The sequence below is a fragment of the Rhinolophus sinicus genome, chromosome 6 (genome assembly GCF_057876585.1).
Source record: "Rhinolophus sinicus isolate RSI-liver-muscle chromosome 6, RSI-T2T, whole genome shotgun sequence".
NCBI lineage: Eukaryota > Metazoa > Chordata > Mammalia > Chiroptera > Rhinolophidae > Rhinolophus > Rhinolophus sinicus.
The window spans coordinates 15,045,795-15,072,869 of NC_142506.1; the positions used below are offsets into that span (position 1 = coordinate 15,045,795).

Sequence of the window (27,075 nt, forward strand, 5' to 3'; positions counted from 1 at the left end):
AAAACCAGTAGGCTGTATGATCGAAATGGGAAAAACAAAGATTAAAGCAAAGTGGTTCACAGCACTTGGGAGTTTATAATCAACCAATGTTTCCTGAGAGCCTCCTAGCTGCACCCCGGGCACTGGGGATACTGCAGTGAATAAAAGACGAGAATCCCAGCCCTTGTAAAGGTTCAGACTGGTAGAAGGAATAGAAAATAGGAAGTAAACCTACAGAGGGGTCTCTCATTACAACATGGGGTAAACGATATGATGGAAATAGAGAAGGTTGACAGATAAGAACAAATGGGAGGCTAGTTCCCAAACTGGCTGGTCAGGGAAGGTCTCTTTGAGGTTACTTGAAGCCAGGTTCTGTAGGAAGGAACTGGACTTGGAAAATCCATGGGAGATGTGTTCCAGGCAGTGGACACAGATGCTGTGTGTGTGTGTGTGGGGGGGGGGGGGCACATAGTCAGAATGCATCAGCAGAAAAATAGTTCATTATATGGGAGAGACTTGGATGTGTTTATAGGTTGTGGTGTTTTATTTATCCTTTTATACCCGGAATCAAAGATGCTGACTGCGTATAGTAGTTGTTTTATATATGTTCACTGAATAAACGAACTAATGAAATCACGAGAGGAGAAATGGAAAGATAGGTGCATGGTTGATGAAAAAATGCGACCAAGGAAATGGAAGGGAGGAAGTCCATAGCACACAGGGAGGGCACCTCTGAGGTGGGAAGGAAGGAGTTGAGACTGGAAGTAAGGTTTTCTGGGGCCGGGGCAGGAAGCAGAGTCCGTCCTGACAGCTGTGGAGCTTTTTGCTGGAGAAGGGGAGGTTGTTTGCTGAAAGAGAGCCAGCTGTAGTGGGCTCAGGGTTCTGAAGAGCTGGGAATAGTGGCTTTGCAGAGGTGGGCCGACTAGGGACACTTGTAGGGCATGCAGTGCTGAGGGGCACGCCGCTGGGACTGCAGAGCACACAGAAATGGTGGTGCCGATGGGCATGATTGTGTGACAATGTGTAGCTGTAGCAGGTGGGGTTTTGCAGATGGGTATGGCCGTGGTAGGACAAGGAAGTGAACACACTCAGGTGGAAGGAGAGACGGATGGAAACCGATATTAAAGTCTAGACTGGGACCTATAGGAAGTAGAGTCGAGAAGGACCTGAAAGATAACAGGTGGAAGAAACAAAGGACAAACTCTAACGAGTCGAAAGCCAGATATGTGGCAGGAAGAAGGGAGTGAGAGATCTGGAAAAAACAAAAAAGGGAGTTCCTGTTACTCCACAGTAGGCTCTGCACACATGAAATTACTTTGAAATACAATAGATACATTTGATTGAGCGCTACTGTATGTCCGAAGGGAGGCAAAGGGTTTTACCTAACTAAATGCATTCAATCCTCTTAGCTTATCCCATTGTTGCCATTTTACTGATGAGAAAACTGAGGTTTAGGTGAGGTTAAGTATATTGCTGACGCTTTTGTAGCTGGGAAGAAGAATAAACTGCATCTGTCTGATAAAGCTAACGCTAATACGCGTAACCACCAAACTGGGTTGATACATATAGGTATATATATATGTGTGTGTGTGTGTGTGTGTGTGTGTGTGTGTGTGTGTGTGTGTCTTTCTTGTCGTAGAGCAACTTAGGACTCCTGCATCCTTTTCTTCCGAGTTGATAACCCAGGGCCAGTTATATTAATCCCTTCAGCACTGCAGGATGAATTCCACATTTCCTCGAGTGACACAGGAGGCCGGTCAGAGTCCAGCCCACACCCTCCTTTCTAGAAGCAGCCTCCCACACCCAGGACTCCAGCCTGCAGGAACTATTTTCAGTTCGCGCAAGGCACCGGGCAGTTTTGATACATGGTGTTGTCTGTGTTGGTGATGTCCTTCTCCTGGCAGACTCCTTCCAGTTCTTGCAAACTGAGTGTGAGTATCACCCCCTTTCCCCTTCTCTAGGCTGGAAAAAATATCATACCGGGTGTTATATACTATATAATATAATATAATATAATATAATAATATAATATAATATAATATAATAATATATTATAGTATATAAAGCTAAAGCTAATGTGCTTTATTTATATTAATTATACTATATTATATTACATTATATCATATTATATCATATTATATCATATTATATCATATATGATACAGGACGCCACCTGATGCACCACGCGTCCCTAAGGCATCTCTGCAGACCTCCACCATACCTCTGGGCATCACACTGAAACTCTGGGATGCTGACTCCTTGTTCAGGATTCTCTTTACAACCTCACAGCCCCATCCCCTTTTATTTAGTGTATCACCATCTGGAAGGACCCAGACAAAGGAGGGGAAAGGCTCTGATGGTGGCTAGGGACGGGCTCTGGGGGCTCTGTCGCAGTCTCAGGAACCCCTGGCTTGTACCCGTACCTCAGAGAGGCCAGTCTGGTTCCCAGGGCATCCTTTTAGCAGCTGATAAAGAGAAAAATTTAGAAAAAAAAATATGGTTAATAAATTCAAGATACCTGTGGGGATCAATAACCAAAACAGCTCTTATATTAAGACATTTTCTAAGTCACTTTTATAATTCAAAAAACTAAAATAATTATTAGCTACTGTTGTTTTATATCATACGTTATAATTTTATTATTATGCTATGTGTTTACGTGTGATAATTGTTAGTGTGGCGGGTCACCTGGCAGGAGGTGGATCCTTTGTGCCTGTGGACAGGACGCGGAAGGAGAGGACCCAGATTTCACTCTCTGGTTGGGGGATTGGGCTGATACCTTATTTTTCTGGAGCTTCTGTTTATTATGTGTGTGTAAAATGGCAGTAAGAGCAGAGCCTCCCCCTCAGCCCCTTGCATTGTCTGGGAGGCCAAATGACAGCATGATTGTGAAAAGCCCTTTGTACACTGTAGCATGCTCTAGGGGGGGAAATTGTGGTATTATTTCTGAGAGAGCGTTAGAGGAATTTCTACACGGTAGGCCTGCCCACGTTTAACCTGGAAATGCGAATTCTGGGGACTCATCAACAACACAGCAGGGGACTTCTGCAGCAAAACCCTTTTGGAAAGGGTAAGAATCCTGCAGAATGAAGGCGCAATGGCAACTCAAACCTCCCGGAGGCTCTCCTTGAAAGATTACGAGATGAAAAATTAACTTGGCACTGTTGGGGGTGGGAATGTGGACCGCTGCCCTGGATGCCCCGTCTTCAGCCTCCGGACACTTTCCTTCCCCAAAGCCATTTTAGTCAAAGGTCATGTGTGAGTCTTGTCAAAGGCCAGCTTCCAATGGAATCATTGTCCCCCGGGACAGCGGCCCCCTGACTACATCTGCATTGGAGAAATCCCAAAAGCAAACGGCCCAGTGCAAACAAGAGCAGCTCGGGGCAGCTGTCCCGGGGCAGAGCTCAGAGGCCGCGTCCGCAGCGCCGCGCCACGACCAGGCACCCAGACGCCCACAGCATGACCCGCCACGCCGATCGGGTACGGTAGGCGCCTCTCTCTTCCGGTCCTCCATTGCTTGGGCTCCCGGGTCCAAGCCGCTGTTCTGTCAGTCGAGAAGCCTTGCAAAGGGCCTCCAGATTTGCCAGAAAACGGTCCCTGTTGGGCTGCGTTCCCGTGCACTCTCGGCTGGAGCAGTTTCCAGGCGCGCAAGATGCAGAGCTTAACTCACTCTGAGTTTTCGTTGCTGGGGAGTGTTTGGGTTTGTAAATCCGTATCTCGTTTTGCAAAAAACGAGCCGGTGGAACGTGCAGAGAGGGGCCTCGAACCGGTGCCAAGTGGGAGCCCGCTTGAGCACAACCGGTGGGTCGCAGGGGGACGGGGAGCTCTGTCCCCGTGGGGCCGCGAGGCGGCTCTGCGTTTTGTTTATTACCTGTTGGACAAGGGCTTTGCAAGAAGGATGGGGATTTTTAAAGCCATCTGTTTCGGTCCTGTTCTCTGGGATGCAAAGGAAATCGAATCATCTCCCAGAGGGTGGGAGCCTCTTCCGCACCGCAGCGTCCCCTCTCGGGAGCCACAAAGGAAAGACGGTGATTGGCGTGCACAGAGCTGGGGCAGCCAGTCTCTTGGCCCTTTGTACTTCACTATTTGAACAAGCCTTTCAAATAGACCCAGCACATTTTGGATAAGAGTTGAAGGAGCCTGGGGTCTCAACTGAGTAGGAGGGCTTTTGATCCTGACTTGGAAATCTCCCAGGGCAAACAGAGCAGGTGGGGAGGGAGAGGGCACCTCTTGTGTTCAGGTGCGAGCTGTGGGTCAAAGGATTCCGGTCGTCTGCCCTGCCACACTCTAGTTTCTTTTTAACAGGTTAAGCCCAGAGCCATTTCTCACTGATAAAGGCAATGAAAACAAAAGCCCTTCTAGGGCTCAGCAGGAGAAGAGAGAAGCCTGCACTGGTGTTTGCTTATGTGTTTATCACACACCCAGTTCCACAGAGGATAAGAGGTCTTTCCCGCTTCCTTTCATTAGTTTTTGAGCTTCTGCTTTTCCCCTCCAGCTGCCATCTCCATTTTCTCTTCCTTCCCACCAAATTTCTTGAAAGAGAGACAGTTGCTGTTTCCATGTCCTCTCTACCCCCCATTGCACCCAGTTAACTGGCATCATTCCCAAGACTTCAAACACTACCTGCATACCTATCAGCCTCCCATTATTTTTCTCCTAGAGACCAACCTTTTATAGAGAACATCTCCACGGTGACGTACCATGGAGAACCTTCAGGTCAACACATTCAAAACCGATTTTGTCTTCTCCCTCCCTCCCAGGCCTGCTCCTCCTCTCCCATTTTCCACCGCTCACATGGCATCGCCAGTCGCCAAGCCAGACACAACAGAATCATCCTAGGTCACTGCCTCTCTTTCATTCACGACACTTACGCAGTTCCCAAGTCCTCTACTCTGCCTGCTTCATACACACCTGTGTTTCCAGCTCTGCTGCTCCTCTTTCAGGTTAAGTCAGTACCACCCTAAGTGCTATTCTGGTCGTAACTACCCATTAGTCTTATTTGGGGGCTGTGTTGCCCACTCCCGAATCTCCTGTCTTGTTCCTGTACTGTGTCACTTGGTCTCTCTAAAATGCAAGATGATCATGTGGATCTTTTTGAAAAGTCTTCAGTGGATTCCTATTTTTCTCCTTTTAGGAACAATGTTGGTGTCTACAGGTTCTCTGTGATGTGCCTTGTACTTTCCTCTTCAACCTCATCTTTTACCATCCACTCTCCACATTCTATGCACATTTTAAGCACATTGTGGGCAAGTTTAGGCAATTAAGCTATTTGCTAGACATGGCTTTCCTCTTCCTCCTACTCTTAGGTCTGTGTCTAACTTTGTTTTTCCATAAAGACTCAGCTGAGAGCCTTTTTTTCTTGGAGATGACCCAGACCATCTGCTCTTTATCCTCCAGAATGGATTAGGTGGCCCTCCTACATTGTCCCACAGTGTCCTTTATTCCTTCTGTGAGAACATTTACCATTCTTTATTGCAACTATCTATTTACTTGTCTGTCCCCCACTGGTCTGTAAATTCCTCAAGAGCAGGAATCAGCTCTTTGTCTTAGCGTCCTTAGAGCCTGGACCCCCCTGAGATGCTCATTGACGTCTTGTGAATTCTTGTGCAGTTCTTGTCAATGTCTGCTATTCTCAAGTAGTGACTAGCATGACAGTGATACAAAAGCACATTTGGAAATTATCACCTGTAAACAATACAGCGAAGAAAGAAGGATGACAATCAACCATGATTATCAGGAAGAGGCACAGTCTTCCACTCATTTAACCAAGGAAGGGTTTAGACTTTCTAGGTATTTGAGACAATGCCCACGGCTCAGGGTCTACCAGCTCCCTCTGCAATCCACATCTCCACTGATGGGTTTCTTCTATTGCTACCTGCATCTGTCCTAACCATGCCCAAGTCTGGGAACAACTGCATGAAAGACCTTTTGCAATTTTGCTTTGGCTTTGTGAAAGCAAAGGGACCCATTTCAGCCTAGAACCTGACATGGGAAGAGGACACTGGGAGGTGGGCTTCTAAGAGAGCCTTAATAAGCTGGTATCAAAGGTAGATGCTGATGTATCCAGCATATCCAGAGAAGATATTCAGGGGACTCAGAAGGGTCCAGCAGGTGAGATCTCTAAGGGCTTCTAAAGAATGACGAGGCTTTGGGAGAGACTTTGGGACACTAGAGATGAGAGAACTCAATTTTGATTTTCTAAAGAGGGAAATACGTGCATCCCCAAACTCTAGAGAGAAAGATGAATGATGATTAAGTTCTATAGAGAGTTATTTAAATTGCAAGTTCTTGTTTGAAGCTGTGGTTCTTTTGAGATTTGGATGTACATTAACCTAAGAAAAAAATGTACAATATACAATACATAGTATTTTTCACAAACTTTCATGGGGTTCATACAAGTCTACCCTTGGACCCCCTTGAGTTGTTATAAACCTCAGGTTCAGTATCTTTAATCAAAGGACTAATTCATTCAATGGATAGTTGGGAGAGTAGGTAGTGATTTATAGGAGCCAGCATAAGTCCAGTTATGCATATTTTCTCTTTTGAGAGGATCCCAGGGTAATGTGTGGTATTAACCATGAACTTGGAGTCACAGAACCTGGGCTCATGCCCCTGCTCTGACATTTACTAGTAAATTTACTTTCTCTAGGAGTGATTGTTTTATTATCTATTAAAAAGGATCACAGGTGTTTGGAATTTTCACTAACAAAAATATGTGAAAGCACCTGGAATATAGTTATACTCAACTCACATTAATGAATTTAAAACCTTGATTTCAGGAAGGGTCCAGATCTTACGATATTCTTCTGGATTAGAAGGATGCATGTAGGCTGGATTAATGACTGGTTGAATATATTTATTAAAGGAGAGATGATTAACAGATAGATTAATAGATGATGTCTTCGTTGGTATGCTCCTGGGCTCTGTCTTCACTCCTGTTTTATTAAATATCATTAAGCATCCAGGAAGACATTATAACACTGATTAAAGTTGCTCAGATAAAGGGCATAAGGACTAGGAGTCCAAAAGCTATCAATAAGTTGTAGTCCATTTTGCCTTTTTATTTTCAGGAGAAGTGTGCAGAGATAGATATCAAGTGTATTGTGCATGGGTCCTAAAAGTCAATTGTAAATTATTTAGTATGTGTTTGTATGGGAAAGAAAGAAAAAGAGTGAGCGGGGGCAGAGAGAGAGAGAGAGAGAGAGAGAGAGAGAGAGAGAGAGAGAGAGAGAGAGAGAGAGAGAGAAATAGAAATTGGCTTACAGAGGCTGAGAAATCCCATGATGTGTTATCTGCAAGCTGGAAAGCCAGGAAAATGGGTGGTGTGTTTCAGTTTGAGTCCAAAGAATTGGGGGGGCTGATCGTGTTTGTGCTAGTCTGAATCCAAGGCCTAACCAGAAGTGTTGATGTACAAGGGCAGAAGAAGATGGATGTCCCTGTTAAGTACACAGAGCAAATTCACCCTTCCTCTGCCCTTTCTGTTCTCTTCAGGCCTCAATGAACTGGATGATGCCCATATGCATTGCTGAGGGCCATCTTCTTTACTCAACTGATTCAAATGTTAATCTCTTCCAGAAGTACCCTCACAGACACACCCAGAAATGTTGTGCCAGCTATTGGGGCATCCCTTCGCCCAATGATCTTGGTACAAAATTAACCATCACAAAGTCTTTACAAGGGTAATCAAAGTCGAGTGAGGTCATCAGGGTGGGCCCTAATCCAATATGACTAGCAACCTTAGAGAAAGGGGAAATTTGGCCCAGAGACACACACGGAGGAAAGATGATGTGAAGAGATACAGGGAGAAGATGGCCATCTCCAAGCCAAGAAGAGAGGCCTGGAATGGATCCTTCCCTCACAGCCCTCAGAGGGAATCAACCCTGCCAACATTTTGATTTTGGACCTCTAGCCGCCAGCACTGTGAGGCAATAAATGTATGTGTTTGAAGCCACCCAGTTTGTGAGCAGCCCTAGGAAATTAATACAGGTTTCATGACAACATAATTCCTTTAGCATGGTTTCTGCTGGGAACACGCCACACAGCATTATTTTGCTCTTCAGTCACCAGAGATTCTGCTGTTCTTCATAGAGATGATACACGACAGTTAGCAAATCATTTTTATATCCATTATCTCCTTGATCCTGACCGAAGCGTAAGCGATGGGACTTCTTGTATCTCCGTTTCAGGGATAGGAAATGGAGGTTCAGAGAGTCTAAGTGAATTATCCAAGTTTCCACAGCTTGGAAGTGGTAGAACTGAAACTCAGACATAGGTTTTTTGATACTAACTACTGTACTATTTTAATTAATTAAAACACGATGCCTTTCACCTTCATGGACGTGACAAATATCATCGTCCTTCTTTAAAGTTTGAAAAGACCTGAGTTTGGCATGCTAAGCCAGATTTCTCTTCCCCCCCCCCAAATGATTTTATAATCCTACTTATTGGAGGCTATCTGCTGCCGGAAGTCACCTACTCCACCCTCAGCTTTATCATCAAATGTTTATCGCGAATTTAGGCACCTGTGTTTACGTGCACAGACTACTTCTTCTCCACTTGAATGCTTTGTTTACTGACGAACTGGGCTTTCAGTACACAGTTTAATTACTGACAAATCCAACTGCAAAACTTTGAACGTGTTGGATATAATTGAGTTTTTCCATCATTAATACTGCTCAGATATTAATTCAACATAGTGGTGTGAGGGGCACCTCACATTTTCCAAGAAGCTGCTTGAGTTTAATCGGCAGGAACAAATGCAAGATTATCGCACTTTTTCCTTGGGTGACCTAAGCTTGTTCTTGGCACCGGTGAGGGCAGAGAACTGGTTGTCTCATAGTATTTCAGTGGCTTCTACCCAGGGGACTTATTAGTTTTGAACCTTGGGGATAATTCCATAAGAATGCCATTCTTTTCCTCCCAGAAAGAACAAAATGATGCTTGTGTTTGGTTATTCTTGTTATAAATAAAACCAGTGGTTCCCACATTGTGGAACCCTAGAGGTCTATAGGTAAGGTTATCAGATTTTGAAAGCAAAACAAAACAGACAACAATAACAACCAAAAACCCAGGATATTCCAGTTAAATTTCAATTTTAAATAAACGATGCATACTTTTTTTTGGCGTAAATATGTCCCAAACATTGAAAATCCTAAAAAAAGTATTGTCTCTGGCAACCCTACCTATAAGCTAGTATTGGAGGTAGAGCAACCCTACCTGTAAGGTTGAGTATTGATCATTTTCAAAAGTCTAGGCAAATTATACAGCCTTACTTGAGAAGGCTCCAGAGGTTCCTGATAGTGTTAAATTTCCTTGATTTTTTAGCTGGGTTTTTTGTTTTTTTTTTTTTTTAACCCAACTTGAAACTACTGACTATCTCATGCTGAAGCCGTAAGTATACCACCATGTTTGATGAGTTATATTCTAGGGATCATGCAAAGCTCATACATTATCTCATGTAATCCTCAAAACTGGGTGTTGGCAAATGATAGTCTGCAGGCCAAATCTGGTCACCACCTGTTTTTTTAAATTAAATTTTATTGGAACACAGCCACCCCCATTTATTTCCATATAGTTTGTGGCTGCTTTCACGCTACAAGAGCAAGTTGAGTAGTGGTGATAGAGATCGTTGTTGTATGGCCCTCCAGACCTAAAATATTTATTATCTGGCCCTTTACAGAAAAAGTTTGCCTATACCGGCTGAAAACCACCCTCTGAAAGAGTTACTGTTATTCCTATTTTTAGAATGAAAAAAATGAAAGCCTGAAGAGATTTAACTGGGCAAAGTCTCACCAGTTCTTAGAATTCAGACCAAGGTCTGTTGAATTTCAAAACCTCTACTCTTACTACAGCTGATCCAAAGGCTGGTTGTCAATCACATTTGTCTTCAATGGGTTTAACAATGGGGAAACCGATTTGTGATTTCTTATTAAAAACATCCATCTCCAAGACAAGGCAGATGGGGGTGGTGTCGTGGTTAAGCTGAGGCTCTGGAGCCACACCGTTTAAATCTCAGCTACACCACTCAATTTCTCTGTACCTCGGTTTCTACCCATGTGAATTATAGATGATAATAGTACCTATTGGCGTGATTATTGCTGGAGTTAAATGACATGATGTCTAAAAAGTAATTAGAAGAGTACCTGACAAATGGTCTACAAAATGTTTGTTACTTTTACTTCGAATAAGTATTATTCCAAAGTAGGGGCAACATCAAGAGTCTGTAAAGGTTGGGAGCCTCTAGCATGGCTGGGTGACGAACACTTCAGCCAGGAAGCTCACAGAGCACAGTGTCCCCTGCTTGCCAGGTAACAGCGAGGAAAGATGCTCTTCCAGCTTCTTTATAATAGATGTCTTTGGCCTGAACGTGCCTTTTAGTCCCTGACTGGCCACGTTTGCTTTGGGAAGGCGTGTTGTGAGGTGTTACAGGATGTTCATCCAGTGTTTGCTGGACTCTAAACCTCTTATTACTGTTACTTGATATTTATAGTCCTAATAGCCACTCTCAGTGGCTCCCAATTGACTAAAAATGTAGTCGGGCTACCAGAGCATGACCTTCCTAAATAACATAAGACAAGCAAGTATCCTCAGGAACACCTCAATCTATAATTTGATCCTTAGACAAAAACAAGGGGGAAAAATCAGTTTTTACCAGTATTCCTCCACCTCCAAAGCATATTTTGTATATGGAATCACTCGCAATAAAATCTGTATGTAGTACGTAAGGCTTGAAAAGACTGGAAAAATGTTCAATACTACGAACAAACAATTCAAAGGCTAGTCACTCTGGCGGCCATGACAGCTGGAGGCTTTGCTAAAGTGAAGTGGCATGACTGTGCATGGACACCATCGGTGTGGTTTTGCAGTTTTTGCTGCATGGGATTATGGGAGAAGTCCCCAGCCACCCAGCTGCCATTTCACAGAGAGTAAAGCTACAGGGCAGTTGCCTGATCCCTTTTCTCCTCTGCCACAGCCCTCCACACTCTGATTACATTTCCCTTCCTCTTTCTTCACCATTCTTTTCCTTTCTTAAGTTACTAAGCTGCTGTTAATGGAATGTTCCAGGCTCTGTGCTAGGCTCTGGGGATACATGGGAAGGGGATGTAGACCTGGTCTTTAACCCTGTGGAGTTTACAGTCCAGGGGGAGAGGCACGTGTGCCAGGGGTTAGGTTAAGTGTTGAGGCACAAAGGTGGGGTGAGAAGGAGAATCATGGGGTGGGGAGGCGACATGGTCAGGGAAGGCCTCTCTCTGAGCTGAGAACTGAAGGCTCCCGGAGAGCAGAGAAGTCTGACAAATCGGTTTCCAAACTCAACCAGCTAGTAAGTGGCGGCACTGAAGTTTGAACCTAGGTTTGCCCGATTCTGAGAACTACTTTTCACTGAACCTCAAAAAAAAAAAAAAAAAAAAAAGAAAGAAAAGAAAAAAATTATACCTGTTCTTCAAAAGTTTCCATTTAGCTGTGTGGTCCTCCCATAAAGCAACTTGAGCAACAATGAGGAAAATCATTCATTCAGCGATTCTGATCACGTACCGTGGGTTAAGCCATGATGTATGGGGACGTAAGCGCAAAGTACAGCTGTGAGCACCCCTGCTGAGGGGCATTGAGAAAAGCATGTGGGACTGGAGTTGCGATGCAGTAATGGTCCAAATTCATCACAAGGGGTTCAAATTCACCACAAATGCCCCTTTTACTCCATAGGGTATGACTTTGATTAAAATGCAGGGCATGTGCAACCCGCTTGTTTATTCCTCTCATTCCTAGACAAACACAAGTCTAATAAAGAGGGAAACAAGTCTGTCCAGGCCACAAGTCCGCGTGGGAAGGTGGGTGTTTTGGGGAGGTTAGGCTGATCCTACCAGGTTGCCATTGCATCCTGTCCTCTGAATGTCATTTGGCACTCTGAGGTTCAAGGGATACTGCAACCCACTGCCAAGGGAGGTCAAGCACTCCTGAAACTTAGAATTGCCAGCCATCTTCCTTAGGCATTTCGATTTCTGTCTGTCTGAGAGATGCAGCTCGTGCCTATATAGAAAGTTCAACAGCTTTCTACATTAGAAAGCTGTTGAACTTTCAGGAGATGATGGGGAGTTAATCTCTGTCTTTGAGGAACTTCCAGTTTAGTAAGAAGAATTTCCAACTCTTCAGAAGAGGCAAGGAGTGGTGGAACAATCAGGGTCTCTGACCCACTCAGACTGGGTTTAAATCATTTCTCCGCCATTTGCTGTGCAGCCCTGAGCAAATTATTTCACCTTTCTGAGTCTTGGTTTCTTCACTCATAAAATGGGATTTCTATAACTACTTCGTGCGATTATAAAACTGCCTGAATAGGTAGTCACTATTATAATCATTGTTGCTAGATTTATTATTGTTATTATCAGAATATGGCAGAGTCCTGTTCTAACACTGACTGGCTGACTTTGGGCAAATTATCCAAATTCTTCATCTGTAAAACAGGGTTGCCCTCACGGCCTTATGTGTGTAGCTCAAGAGCTCACTTCATTCTCAGATCACTCTTACCTCTCTATTTATTCTTTTTCATAGCTCTTATCACGAATGGAGATATTTTTATATTTTATGTTATTCCCGCCCATAAAGTGGAAGCACCACGCACAGGTATTTGGGTTCTTTGGTTAGTTGCTGATGTCTTTTTGGGCCTAAAACTGTGCCTCCTGGACCATAGTAGGTTCTCAATGAACTGTTTGCTGCATTAATGGATGAATGAGCCAGTGAATGAATGCTAAATCCTATGTTAAATGTTTAGCAAGTGGAGGCTCCTGTCTCACCACAGCTGGTTCTGAGCATAGTGTCACCATGATCATTAGAATATGATACGTGTTGCCAGAGACACCGATACATAAAGATCGCTCCCAGCTCCGTCAGGCCGCAATCTTTGCTCTTAGCACTGGCGTCTCATGAGCTCTTTTGTCGTTGGGGTGAAACAACCAGGGCATTGTCAGGGTAAGGTCACATGAGACTGACTGCAAAAATAAGAGTTTCAGAATTTTTATCAATTCTCAGGAAGAAGTGGAAACAGCTGCAGAAAGGGAGGCAAGACTGCGAAAAGGAGAACACAGCATCTTTGGAAAAATATTTTGTCACATGAGGCCATAGGCTCCATGGCTGTGACCGAGATTTACCCAGCCCCAAACCTGAAGGCATGCAAAACCAGCTGCAACGATCAGATGACACAGAAAGAATACGCTGGTATATAATGGCTCCAACCTCTAGTTGGTGCCAAAGTGAGAAACGGTTCAGAATCTGTTCTGTTGTTGAACTGGTAAAGGCACTCCAGAAAAACCCCACTGCTCTCCAAATGGAAGACTGGAAGACTTTCTTTTCAAAGTAATAAAAATAAATGTACCATAACAGTGTGGACTACAGCAAGAAATGCTTAGACGCTGGACTCTGGTTAGGCAGACGTGAGTTTGAATGAACTTGTGTGAACTTGGGCAGATTACTGAAACTTCCAAGCCTCTGTCAAAAAAGAGAAAGCACTATGTGCTTTACAAGAGCGTTGAGAGAATTCAGTGAGATCATTTCTGCACGATGTGTGGTACATGCTAGGTCCTCAATGGACGGTAGCTGTTGTTGTGAACAATACGTGGATTATTTTATTTAATCCCCACAGCAACCCTAAGAGGAAAGGACTGGGATTATTCCCATTTTACATCTGAGGAAACAAAGATCTAGAGTGGTTTCCTAAGTCAGTCAAGGCCACACAGCTAGTGAGCTTCTGAGCCATGACTCCAACCAAGCCTGACAGCTCAGGATTTTAGTAATTAACAAGTTGTATAACATCTCTAATAAGAGCAACAGAAGCTTAGCGGGACAACGTAAGGGCCAGGACTTCGGCATCCTCTTGCGTAATACTCTAGTGGCATGCTGTGGTTATTGGATTTCAACTTTGCAGTGGCTCTGTTTACAAAGGATTATGAGAGACCTATAAGGCTGGGAGAGGTGAAATAAGGTCAGCTTACCTTCCTCCGGTCTTCTCGTATACTACCCAGAAATATATTACTTCATCTCTTGTTGGGGGTCCATCACATGATTTTGTGAAAGGTATTGCTTTCTCCTTTCCTTAGCCTCGCCCTGACCAGTGTTCGCTTTAAGTGGCATAAATTAAATTGCACACACCAGCTATATCTCTATCCATACCTATCAGTATCGTCTGTGTATTTCCTTCAGGAGATGAAAAAGTAAGAACAAGGTGTGTACCGTTCCTTTTGATTTATCCAGGAAAAATAAAACTGAATTCTGGTTATGGCATTTCATTTGAGTAGCTCTTTGCTGATCATTACAGAGGGAGAAGACAACGCCCTCTTCAGAGAGTTTTAAGAAGGGACGAAAACATTAGATGGTTAGAGCTGAAAAGGACTTTGCATGTTGTATAGCCCGTCTTCCTCTGAGTTTAGATACTTTATAAGAATTCCTGACTGACATTGCCTAGTCTGTGAGTACTAACTGTGAATTCTTGTTTTGTAAGAGAACTCTGGCAGCTGATTGCTACAAAGTTCCTCATAGTATGAGATGAAACCTACTTCTCTGTAAATTCTAGTTTTGTCCAAGGAAGTACACAAAATCAAACTCATATGTCTTGCATTAATTACCCTTTGAATATTTAAGAAAGACAACCACACCCACCTTCTCCCATCGTTCAGACAGGGCCCCCGCCCCCCACCCCACATAGTCACATGTTCCTCAAGCATTGGCCACAAAGGGAGCTTATTAAATATCCAGTCTCTAAATACCAGTGAGGGTTAGCCTTTTATGTCACTGCCGGGCTCCAGTCCCTCTAGTGGCTTCTCATCACGCCCAAAATGAAACACAAAGGTTCCACTATGGCCTGTAAGGTCCTGCATGAAGCCCGATGGCCTCTTTGACCTCCTCTGCCATGGCTCCCCCATCTCTCACTCTACTCCAGTCATACTGGCCTTCCTGAACATCCACAAGGCTACTCTGACCTCAGAGCCTTCCACGTGCCGAGTCCTTCTGAAGACACCTAGTTCTTCCCTTTCCCCATCCAGTACCGTGTTCAGACGTCTTGTCTTCAGAGACCTTCAGTGCCACCCAACTGAGAAGGGCTCTTTCCGTAACTCTCTGTACTCATGCTCTGGTTTATTTCTGTTATCACTTAATTACCTGGCATTATATTCCTTCTCTCACTAGAGTGTGGAACCCATGGGGCAGAGCCTTTATTCTGTTCACTTTGTATCCCCAGCGCCTGAAACATACGAGGTGCTCAATGCGTAAATAAACAAACGAATGAATTAAGGAATGGATTGGATGGTATGGATTCCTCATGATTTTAGTCATGCTGTCTCTCAAAGCTGTCTAGTGGTGATGTCCTAAAATGAGCCATCCAAAATGAACAATCCAGATGGCGTCCAGGCAGGCCTAGACTCAGCTGGACTTTTCTCTCCTGGATCTGGGTAGTAATTGTTCATTAAAGGAAAGTAAGATAAAATGAGGTCATGTTGACTTGTGGTCAAGCCCTGTTGAGCTTGCAGATAATGAAAACTCCCAGGTTTCTTTTATAAGAATTGTCATCAATTCCGGACTCTCTTAAATTCTGTGAAGTTGTATAACTGAATTTTGTATTCTCCTTCAAGAATGTTATCCCAGGGAGATTGATTTGGCTCTCTCTCTCTCTCTCTCTCTCTCTCTCTCTCTCTCTCTTTACTTTTTCCAACTCTTTACTTCAAACTGTCAAGATAGTTTTGAGTTTTGGTTCAGTCCATGGTACATACTACCTGGCAGCTAGCTGACACTGGAATATTGAGTTCAAGAACATACCCCCATATACTTGACTTAGGAATTAGGAAGCTACCGTCTCTGTCAACCCCACAAATGTCTCCTGATGCATAGGAAGCTGAAAAATGGACACTGAAATAAATAACATTGCGGAAAACCTTCCATTTCCAAAGTCTTGTTTGCCCAGTAGAGTAACCATTAAAAGGGGTAGGAAGATGGATCCTGTCTCAATTATGCTGTCCAAATTTCTTGTGAACAATGACCATCTCAGGAACATAACTATCAGGGTCTACAAACTGTATGTATAGTGCATTCTAAAAAAAAAAAAAAAAAAAAATCTGTAAGACAGGAAGGCCCCCTGGGAGTGGGGTGGAGCAGAGATTGAGCGAGCAAGTTCCCAGTGTCCTCTGCACATACCCGTCACATACCTCCATGACAGATCTCACGATAGCATGTTTTAACAAACTGTTGACTATGCAATTTCCCAATTAACACATGCTTTTAAAAAATCAATATCCCTGATATCAAGTAGTACTTTGCCCAGAGGAAGCTTCCAATAAGCATTAACTAATGTAGTTAGGGCGTACGCCTACTAAATCTGCATCGAACCAATATTATATGAATTTGTAAAACTCTGGTTTTCCAAAGTTGAGGGCATTGTCTCACAATGACCAGCATTCTCTTTGATCTATTAGGAGCTTTGAAATGACATGGCTGTGACGCCCACAGTTCTGGTCACTTCCTCCTGCCCAACCGGTTCTTCCATTTTGGGTCAGAACCAGGTCAGCGTTAAGGACAGAAGTGTATCTGTGGCTTCTGATATGTTCTGAATTAGGAAATGTGATCGAGTATCAAAGACTTTTCAAAAATTTATCAGATTCTCTGCATTTAATAAACTTTTGCTAGGTTTCTTCTCGCAAATAGTTGAAATTCCCATTGCTTTTAGAGCTTGCCAGTTTTGTAATCCTCATTGGGGTATCAGAGAGAAAAGATGGCTCCCCCAATTAATAGGTGCTTGAACGTGGGCAAGTTGCCTGATATATTTGAACTTGTGTTCTCTCTCACATATTGACAATGATAATACCATAATGGGTTTTATGAAGATTAAATAAGGTACTATATGTAAATATCTCTAGTATGTTGCCCTGCAAAAAGCAGACAGTTACTAGATACTAGCTATCCCTTATGGAGTGTCTGCTCCGTGCCAGATATGGGATAACTAACTCATAATACTTTCTTTTCCCTTTTTCTCCATCCCGTTTGTCATATGAACTGTCCTGTTCTACCAGTCAGAGGTACTTTAGCTCTGCGATCTTGCCTATGAGCAACCTTACGGTTTTATTGATTGTAAAGTGGGAAGAGTTAGTGAGCCTTGATTCTTCTGACATACAAGACTGTGTGTGTTTTCTTTTTGAGAAGTGTTCTTCAAATGCAAGATATTATTATTTTTTAAAACATTGAGGTATAATTGACATATAACATGAGTTTCAGCTGTACAGCATAATGATTTGATATTTGTCGATATTGCAAAATGATTGCCACAATAAGTCTAGTTAACATCGGTCACACCCTAGTTAACAAAATGTTTTTTTCTGCTGATGAGAACTTTTAAGATCTACTCTTAGCAACTTTCAAATATACAATTCAGGATTATTAACTATAATCATCTTGCTGCACATTACGTCCCCAGGAAATTTATTTTGTAACGGGCAGTTTGTACCTTTTGACCCACTTACTTCATCCATTTTCACCCACACCCACCCCCTACCTCTGGCAACTGCTAATCTGTTCTCTATATCTATGAGCTCGGTTTTGTTGTTATTGTTGTTTTTAGATTCCACGTATAAGTGAGATCATGTAGTATTTGTCTTTCTCTGTCTGACTTATTTCACTTAACATAATGGCATCAAGCTCCATCGATGTTGTTCCAAGATGTTGTTCTTAAATTCCCACAAGTTCTTAAATTCCTAGAGTTTGTTGCCATTAAGATTCAAACCCATTGAGATTTATAGGCGAGAACTGGGTTCTCTTCTTAGGCTATTTTATTTGAAAGTAAAATGAAACAGGAAACCTGATGCAAGTGGTATGGCAGAGGGCCTGAAATGCATTGAGAAAGTCCCAGGAAATCCTCCTATTTTTAGGAATGTAGAGGGTTTCATCAAATACAGGGGCTGGTTAAAATAGGTCCACACTACGACTCACTCTTTAGTCCTCCTGTTAATTGTCAGGTTTGGAGGGCAACTGAGGTGACTCAGGAGACAGCTTTGAAGCCACTGACCTGAAAGCTGAAGGTCAAGGTTAATGTTCCTTTTTTGTGAGTTCAGATGCTTTGGAATTTGCTTCCCTGCAGGGATAATCTCACTGGCTCGCGCTCTCTCTCTCTCTCTCTCTCTCTCTCTCTCTCTCTCTCTCTCTCTCTCTCTCTGTTTCAGAAGCTCTTTTTTATAATTCATAAACCATAAAATCCAGCCTTTTAAACTGTATATTTCAATGGTTTTTAATACATCCACAGAGATGTTCAAATGCCACCACTGTGTAATGTTAGAATGTTCTCATCACCCCAAGCAAAGCTTCATGCACAAAAGCGTCACTCCCACATCACCTGACAACCACTAACACACTGTCTTTCTCTTGGATTTGCCTATTCCAGCTGTTTCATGTACATGGAATCGTACAATATGTGGCCTTGATATCTGGCTTTTTAAAAATTTAGCATGATGTTTTCAAGGTTCATCCATGTTGTAGTAAGTATCAGGACTTCATTGCTTTTTATTGCTGAATAATATTTCATTGTATGAATATGTCCCATTTTGTTTATCCATCCATCAGTTGATAATTCTGCTATGAATATTTATGTACAAGGTTTTGTGTCAACATACGTTCTTAGTTCTCCTGGGTATTTATATAGGAGTAGAACTGCTGGGTCATATGATATCTTTTTTTTTTTTTTACACATTCTGAGAAATTGCCAAACTGTTTTCCAAAGTGACTGTACTATTTTATAATCCTACCAATAATATATGAAGATTACTGTTTTTCCTTATCCTCCCCAACACTCATTATTATCTTTTTAATTTTAGCCATCCTAGTGGGTATGAAGTCGTATCTCATTGTAGTTTTGATTTACATTTCCCTAATCGATAATGATTTTGAGCATCTTTCCATGTACTTATTGTCTATTTATATGTCTTCTTTTGAGACATTTCTTTGGAAATGTCTACTCCAATCCTTTGACCATTTAAAAAATTGGGTTTTGTATCTTTTATTGCTGAGATGTAAGAGTTCTTTGTTTATGCTGGGTACTAGACCTTTATCAGATATATGATTCATAAATATTTTCTCCCATTCTGTGAGCCATCATTTCACTTTCTTACCGTTTTAACAATAATGTCTTCCAATCCATGAACATGGATATATTCTCACCTATTTAGGTCTTCTATAATATATTTCAATGGTGCTATCTTATTTTCCATATATAAGTCTCACACTTCTTTGGTTAAATTTATCCCTAAGTATTTTTGAGTTTTTTTGATACTGTGGTAAATGTAATCATTTTCTTAGTTTTATTTTAGATAAATTGTCCATTGCTAAACATATATTAAAAACAGATTTTTATGTTTATTTTGTGACATGCAACCTTCTTGAATTCATTTATTAGTTCTAATAGTTTTTTAAATAGATTCATTAGGATTTGCTATATACAAGATCATGTCATCTGTGAATAGAGATAGTTTTATTCTTTTCCAATTTGAATGTTTTGTTTGTTTGTTTGTTTTTCTTGCCTAATTGCCCTGGCTAGATGTACAGTGTTGAATAGAAGTGGTGAGAGAAGACAGTTCCTGAGAAGTTCCTGAGAAGTCTTGTTCCTGATCTTAGGGGGAAAGCATTCAGTCTCTCGCCATGAAGTATGATGTTAGCTGTGAGGTTTTTGTAGAAGTCGTTTATCAGGAGGAGGAAGTTCCTAGTTAGTAGAATTCTCTAGCTATTGTTTGATTGCAAGGGAAACCACAGAAATGGCAGTTTTGCTTCCTCCCTGAGAGGGTACCATTGTACTATAAAGCATGTGATGATGCCATTCCAGTAGAAAGCATAAACTTCCTTTTTAGTGTGAGTTGAAACATAGTTCTTGAGTTGAAGCTCAAATTCTTGGGGCTTTCCAATCCAAATAAAAGGTCTTTATTATTTTAGTTGAAACCTGTGCCTTTAAAGCTGTCTTCAAAGTGCTGGTCATTTTCTCTTGAGGTTAGAGAGAATGAGGAAAGAGTGGTTCATAACATTTCTAACTTTAATTTACCTATAATCTCACCATAAGTAAAATGACTTTTCCTAGAACCCATGTCATGACAAAGCACTTCTTATGTGCCCAGCAGTCTGCTGAATGCTGAGAGCATGATAGCAGATGATGTAGTCTTTATCTCCCTAGCTGTGATAATGGCCACTATTTGTGTGTTTTCTGTATTTCAGGCACTGAGCTACTTACTTTACATGCATTGTATCAGTTGATCTTCATATCAACCCTGGGTGACAAGAACTATTATTACTTTTGTTAAAAGAATTCCGAGTTTTAGAGAACTTAAGTAAGGTCTCATGACTGAATGTGGCAGACCCAGGTTGTTTGGATTCCAGAACCCAGATTCTTAGTCCTTATATCATGTCGTTTCTTTCTCCTTTTCTCGGGGAATTTATGCTCTTGTTGCTGAGAGAAGTACTCAAATAAAACAAGGACGCTTAGAGAGACAAGGGACAAACGTCTTGGGTAGAATCCACAGTTTCTTGAATTGAGGATGGTGTAGTGAGTGTGACAGTTGAGGGGGGATTGTTGTGAAGATCCTGAGCTTTGGGGAAGGCTGTGGATTGATGATAGTTTGGAGGAGCACAGTGGAAAGAGGAGACTTCAGGGCTGAGACACTGCGGGAGGAGAAGTGTGGATGGAGAAATGGGCTTGGACTCATGGGGGGAAGAGCTTGAATAGGTTAGGAGTTTCTGTCCCTCATCAATGAAAGACCTGGCCCGGGGGGCAATTTGCGCCAGATTTTAGGGTATGTGTAGGTATCTGAATACTACAACAAAGGGCTGGATTTAGAAGAGTATTTAAATAGTGGAATTAACTTAGTTATTGATTGTTTTCATTTGTTCGTTTTCACAAATTGTCCTCCTTGAATTTCCAGATTTCTGAGAAGGTGCTGTAGGGAGAAGGGAGGTGGCTGGTTAGTTGAGAACCAGACTCTCTATCCCACTGAAAGTGGAGCCACTCCAAATTTCAATGTTGGTATTCATTTTGAGATTTCATTTGAAAATAAGGTTTTCATGCTCAAAAAGGGGTTATAAACCACTCAGTTAGCCAAATAACCCTGCTTTACAGATGAAGAAACGTGGGTTTGAAGTGACAGCTAGTTAGTAAGAGAGCAAGAATTCAAGTTCCAATTCAAGTTTTTTGATGCCAAGTAACTTCATTCAACAAACATTTATTGTCTGGCTATTATCTCCCAGCAAAGATGCAAAGCTCTGTTGAGTGCAGTGAAGACTGGTCCCTGCATTTGAAGATACCCAGAGGGCTAGAGATGCCGAAATAGAGATTACAGATGATTTGGGAGCAGGGCAGGGGAGCCTATTGCATGGGAAGGGCAAAATCGGGGGTGGGGGGCTTCACAGAGGAGTGGTGTTACCTCACCTGAATCTCCATGAGTATGTTGGAGTTGCCAGGGAGATTAGGTAGAGAAGGGCATTCTAGGCCAGAGCAACAATATATAATAAGGACTGAAGGTGTGAGAGAGCACAACTTAATCAAGGAATACCACATATTTCTCTAATTAAGAAAACTTACCATTTATTAATCATTCTTCTGTGCCAAGCATTGTGCTAGGCAATTTACATGGATTATTTCATGTAATACTCTTAAGAATCCTATGAACTGGAGACCAATGAGAAAAGTGAGCCTTGGGACAGAAAAGGGTCATGTAAGGTTTCATAGTTAAACAGTGGTAGAGCTGAGATCTGAATCCAGGGAGCTTAATTTCAGATTTAGTGTCCTGGGTGCCTTGCTAAGCAGTTTGGATTTTATCCTCTGGGTCAGTGGTTCTCCAACTTGCATCAGAATCACCTGGGGGGCTTGTTAAAACGTGGACTTTGGGGCTCTACGCACCTTCCCCCCGTCCCCTGCCCCAAAATTCTGATTGAGTAGGTCTGCAAAGGATTTGCATTTCTCACACGTGTTCAGGTGATTCTAACCCTACCAAGCCAAGAATCACACTTTGAGAACTCCTGTGATTGGCAGCCATTGGGAGGTTTCCAGTTTGGAAGGAAAAATCATCAGATTTGCATTTTGTGCAGGGCTCTCTGGGCAATGAATGGGAGTGAATGACAGGTTGGATAAGAGAAGACTCAATGAAATGGTGTTCGGAAGAGGTAGAGAGGGCAAAGGAAGAGCAGTTATGAGATGACTTTCTAGTGCGTGTCCAGAAGCTTGAAGCTGAAGGGATGAGCCTAAAAGTAATCACAGAAGAAGATAATGTAGGTACTAAAGTACTCAGAGAGCTCTGTTAAGTGATGGCAATCATTGTGATTAATAACTAGAACCTATGGTGTCTGATTAGAAACGAGATGAAAGGGTTGCAGTGGAAGAAAAAATGATGTTAAGGTTTCCCTGAAAAGAAAGGAAGCTGGGAGGGTGAACGGGTCGTTTAGGGAGCTGCATCTCGGATGTGTCGAGTTGAGGCCCTTGTGTGGTATAAGAGAATGACGTTCATGCTGTAGTGGAAAGAGGAGTGAGTTGCCTTTGGGGACCTGGTTTCTGGACGTGGCTCGATCGCTTGTCCTACCACTTTGGAGCTGGCACATACTCGTTGAACCTCCATTTATTTCTTCATCTGCAAGCGGAGTTGATAATAGCTTCTCAGCCTGCCTGTATAAGACGGGTACAAAATCAAAGTCTTTGGCCCTGTGGGGGAACTTTTGGTACAACAATTTTCTCTCATCAGACACCCTCCCATTCATGCTCGTGTATTCCACAGTCCACATTAAAAAGTGGACGTAAGGATGTGAACTTTCCGGAGACCCACACACATGCTGGTGAGCCATCTCGCCAAAGTTACAACCTTCTTCCATTCGCCTGGATATTTAGCGTGCAAGTTTCACAGTAGCTGAAAAGAAGCAGACTTAAATTGAGTTTTAAAATATGTTATTATAATCTAGATTTAGGAACAAAGCTGAGTTCTTTCCTGGCGGTAATTCCTTTTAAACCTCAATTACGGGTAAAAGTCTTTTCAGTGTTTCAAAGTCCAATATAACTTTACTTTCAATCAGAGTTTTAAAACTACTGACAAATGTTTTCAAGCTCCTAGCCATAGCTCTTCTTTTAATTATTTAATTCTAGAGTGTTAGCAAATGGATACATATATCTACGTCTTTCTTATAAGCCAATTACAACTTTAGAAGCGACTTGACCAAGTATGTATTTGGTCATTGTTAATTGTTAAGTAGTCATTGACTCAGGAGTCACACTGAACACGCCCCTGCCCCTCCACTCCCGTACCCAATTCATTAACAAGTCTTTGTCCTAACACTCCCAGTTTTCTCCCTGTCCACCACCACCATGAACATTTTGGTGCTAAGTATCACTCTCTTTTGTCTGGACCACTGATATTGTTTTCAAACTGATCGATTGCATCCATTCTTGACTCCCTCCACTTCATATCCATACGGTACAGAGATTAATGCTTCAAAATGTGATTAAACTTCCACCTGCTTCAGCCCTTTGAAGCCTTTCCATTGCTGTTACGATAACAGCAATACCACCTAATGTGACCATTGAGGCCCCCGTGAACTGGCCTCTGCTAACCTCTCCAGTTCCATTTCACTCCGTGTGAACTTTTGCTCTCCCTGCACTAGTCACGCTGGCTGCCTTTTCATCTCATGCATGTGCTATGCCGCCACCCTACACAGAACCTTTGCATATCCGTTCCCTTTGCCTAGAACCTTTTCCTCCTCTTATCTAGTTACGCTCATTTCCCTTCATATCACGGCTCAGTTGGTTCTCCATGAAGTCTTTTTCTATGGCCCTCCTGACTAGATCAGCCCTGAATTACAGTAGTTCCCCCTTCTCTGCGGTTTTGCTTTCCACAGGTTCCGTTACACGCAGTCAATCTCCATCTGAAAATATGACGTGGAAAATTCCAGAAAGAAACAATTCATAAGTTTCAAATGGGGTGACTTTTCCATTTATTTCTGTGTCTGTTTGATGAATATGGAGGGCAGGGGACTATGCTTGGTTCAGCTCCCTCTGTATTACCAGTGCCCAGAGCAGAGCTTGATACACAGTAGGAGCTAATGAATATTTGTGCAATGGATTATTATCCTTAGAGAGCGGGGATTGTCTGGTATAGGAGCTTATGCTTGGATTCCATTGGGGGTAAATGTAACGCATCGAAGTTTACGATAGGAACTGAAGTCACTGACAGATGTGACAGTGTTGATTTCAGCTCTCAATTGTGTAATAACTAATAAATAGTACAAATCCTGTTTGCCTTTGAGTAGGCGTATGCTATGTCTCCAGTGGAGAACCCCCTGGGAACGTAAATTGCTCACAGAACTTTGCATCTGTGGTTTAGCATCTTAAGTGGTGTCTGCTTTATACACATTTGCAGTCCTGGATTACGGGAGCAATTGAGCCAGCTTGTTTCTCTATTAGCTGTCATAATTTTCCGCTCCGTTTAGATTGGCAAAACACTGTTGTCCAGTTTTTATTCTGAATGTTCTAATAGCCCTCAACCCAAGCAGAACTGAAAAACACGGCTGAAGTCAAACGATTTTAAAATAAAATAGGAAGAATGCATGTGGGTGTTTTCCTTACGTTCACAGGGCATCTGCTGTAGTTATTGCTATAGGATACTGCTGAAAATTCAGGTGGTTAGTCATTGTCTAGCAGTGGCGTCTTAGAACTATTCTGGGGACAGCACGAAAGTCCACCTAAGGCATGTTAATTTTGCCTCATGAGAAACTGGATGTAGATAAAATTTGAATCCGTTCCTGAAAATTTCGTGATTAACCACAGGAGACAAGAATGACAACCCTCAATTACATATCTTTCAGATCTCGCTGTTAACCTCAAGCCCTCTTACCTTAATCAGAGCTTGGGAACAAGGATTCACAGAACCATTTCATGAAAAGGTAGACTGTGCATTTGTATAAATGCAACTACTGTATTGCAATTAAGCAATACACACACTGCTGCTTTGTGCCACCAGCAAAGTAAATAAAAGACTGTTCTGCTGCTTACATTTTGGAGATGATGTCCGTGGAGGAGCAGCCATGGTTTGTCATGAAGAGATTTAAACCTTAATGTCCAATTAATAGTAAATACTATTAACAATATATTAAAATTACATTATGAATTAGACCAAGCAATTCATCATTCAGAGCATAAACACATTAACTCAGAGTAATTTATTCTAATGCTCCATGTCTCTAAATGTGGTCCTTACATTCATTACTTGCATCAGAATAAACTATTGTGCCAGTTTTTGTCTGGCCCCCTAAAATCCCCCTTCCTTCTCCCCACCTTCTAGATCTAATGAATCAGACTCTTGGGGACTAGGCCAGATGCATCAACATTTTAAACAAGCTCGCAGGGTGATTCTTATGCCCAATAAAGCCTGATTAACCGCAAGAGTGATTTCTAGAGCCTGAAACTGTCAAAGATTTGTTTATAATTGTAGGTTTTCTTCTACCAGGGGGCAGTGTTTTCTGAAATACAGCTGGGTTAGTTAGTCATGCTGAAAGTTAATTTTAGTTTTTCTCATACACTTTCTTGTTCATTGACCCAACCGTGGATAACGTTATACTGCAATCTTCAACAGGAGAGCAGGTGGACTTTCTTATTTTGGTTTTGTTATAGAAGGGTTTGGACTACCTTTTAGCCATTTCAGTTGATCTTCTAGACCTTTCGTGTGCATTGTCAGACCTTTTGGTTTTCTCAGTTTTAGACAATGAGAAGTCATTGTATTTTGTAGTTAATTGATGCCCGAGGTAGGGATGTTGGTAATCCTGACAATTAATGTATAATGATGACTTGTAGTAAAATTCTGGTTAGCTGTGGTGAGATGGCGTGTGTGTGCACGTGGGCACATGTGCGCTTGTGTGTATGTGTCTGTTAATGAGTTCCATCTTCATAATGACCTGATTGAAGATAAAGTTCTTTGGCGGAACGGTGAACAGAAATAGTGACTGAGCTCAATCTTAGATAATTGGTAACAAGTGCTGTACAGAAGCCAATTATGGGTCAACTTGGCTATTACACTTAAGCCCCCGCCACATTGCTACTCTTCATGTCAAAAGATGAATGAATGATGTTCAGCTTCTCGGTCTAATTTTTTTTTTCCCAAGGGGAGCCTTTATTGTCCTCAAGCTAAGTTTCTACAATCCAATAGACAGAATCTAAAGTTGTTGGACACGAGCAAGAGCTGAGGAAGTTGGGCAGAAGAGGAGGCAGGGTTTTTTTGAGAATATTTGCAATGCCGTGGCATCGAATGCCATCTCAGGGCTGTCTTGAGGGTTCCCTTTGGGGTTTGTAGTGTGTGTCTGTAAAAGCAGGCCTGCATCTCGAAATTGAACATCAATAGTAGAAACCTCTTCCATGGGGTTAACATCTTTCATAAGCCTTGCCTAATGCCCGACGCCAAATCATTTCAGTATGTCCCACAGACTGAAGCGAGAGACGTCTACAGAAAAATGCATGAGTGTGCCATCTCTGCAAGAGAGTGCAAAACTAAAAGCATTTGAGAAAGGCAACTTAAAGGTTGGCCGTGTGTTTTCTTTTTCTCAATGAGCTGTTACTAAACTCTAGAATATATAATGAAACCCAGGCTTACTGTGCAACCCACTGTAAACAAGTTCTTGCGTGTGCACTATCGTGTTTTATTTGAGCACAGCCACTGCTCCGTTAGTAATTTGTTGCATGGTAAGTGGTGTATTTGTGTATGTACACACATATGCTCTGTGCAAGAATGGTGGTCCCTGGGCCTGGGGAGAAAAGCCTAGGACAAGCCTTCTTCCCTCATTTCAATCCTAAAAGCGTACAATATTTAAATAACTTTCAGATTTAGAGGCCTTGATTTCTTTTCGAAGTCTCTCTTGGTTGCCAAATAGCTTAGTAAAGAAACTTTAACACTCACAAGAGTCTCAAAGGACACCGTTTTTTGGTGGCTGGATGATCACTTAACTGGCAACTAACCAGGGAAACAATTCTTTAAAGTTAAATTCTTGCTACCATTGAGATTTCCTTCCTAAATTCAATCATTAATAAAGCTTCCCTGTCCACTCCTCCACCACCCCCCTCACCCCCCCCCC

General features: G+C 42.3%; 1 protein-coding gene across 11 annotated transcripts in view; it reads left to right on the forward strand.

Annotated features, from left to right (window-relative positions):
- The first annotated feature begins 1,790 nt into the window (after nucleotides 1–1,790).
- Nucleotides 1,791–27,075, forward strand: part of ENPP2 (ectonucleotide pyrophosphatase/phosphodiesterase 2) — a 99,206-nt gene continuing 73,921 nt past the window's right edge. For 2 of the 11 annotated variants that reach the window (XM_088798970.1, XM_088798971.1), the window contains exon 1: nucleotides 1,793–1,910. In XM_088798970.1, the coding sequence (XP_088655096.1) occupies nucleotides 1,845–1,910 (66 nt within the window). In that variant the 5' untranslated portion in view covers nucleotides 1,793–1,844. Of the gene's footprint in view, nucleotides 1,911–3,160; nucleotides 3,460–27,075 lie in introns of those variants that run through there. The other 9 variants (XM_019715356.3, XM_019715275.3, XM_019715507.3 and 6 more) reach the window with 7 other exon arrangements.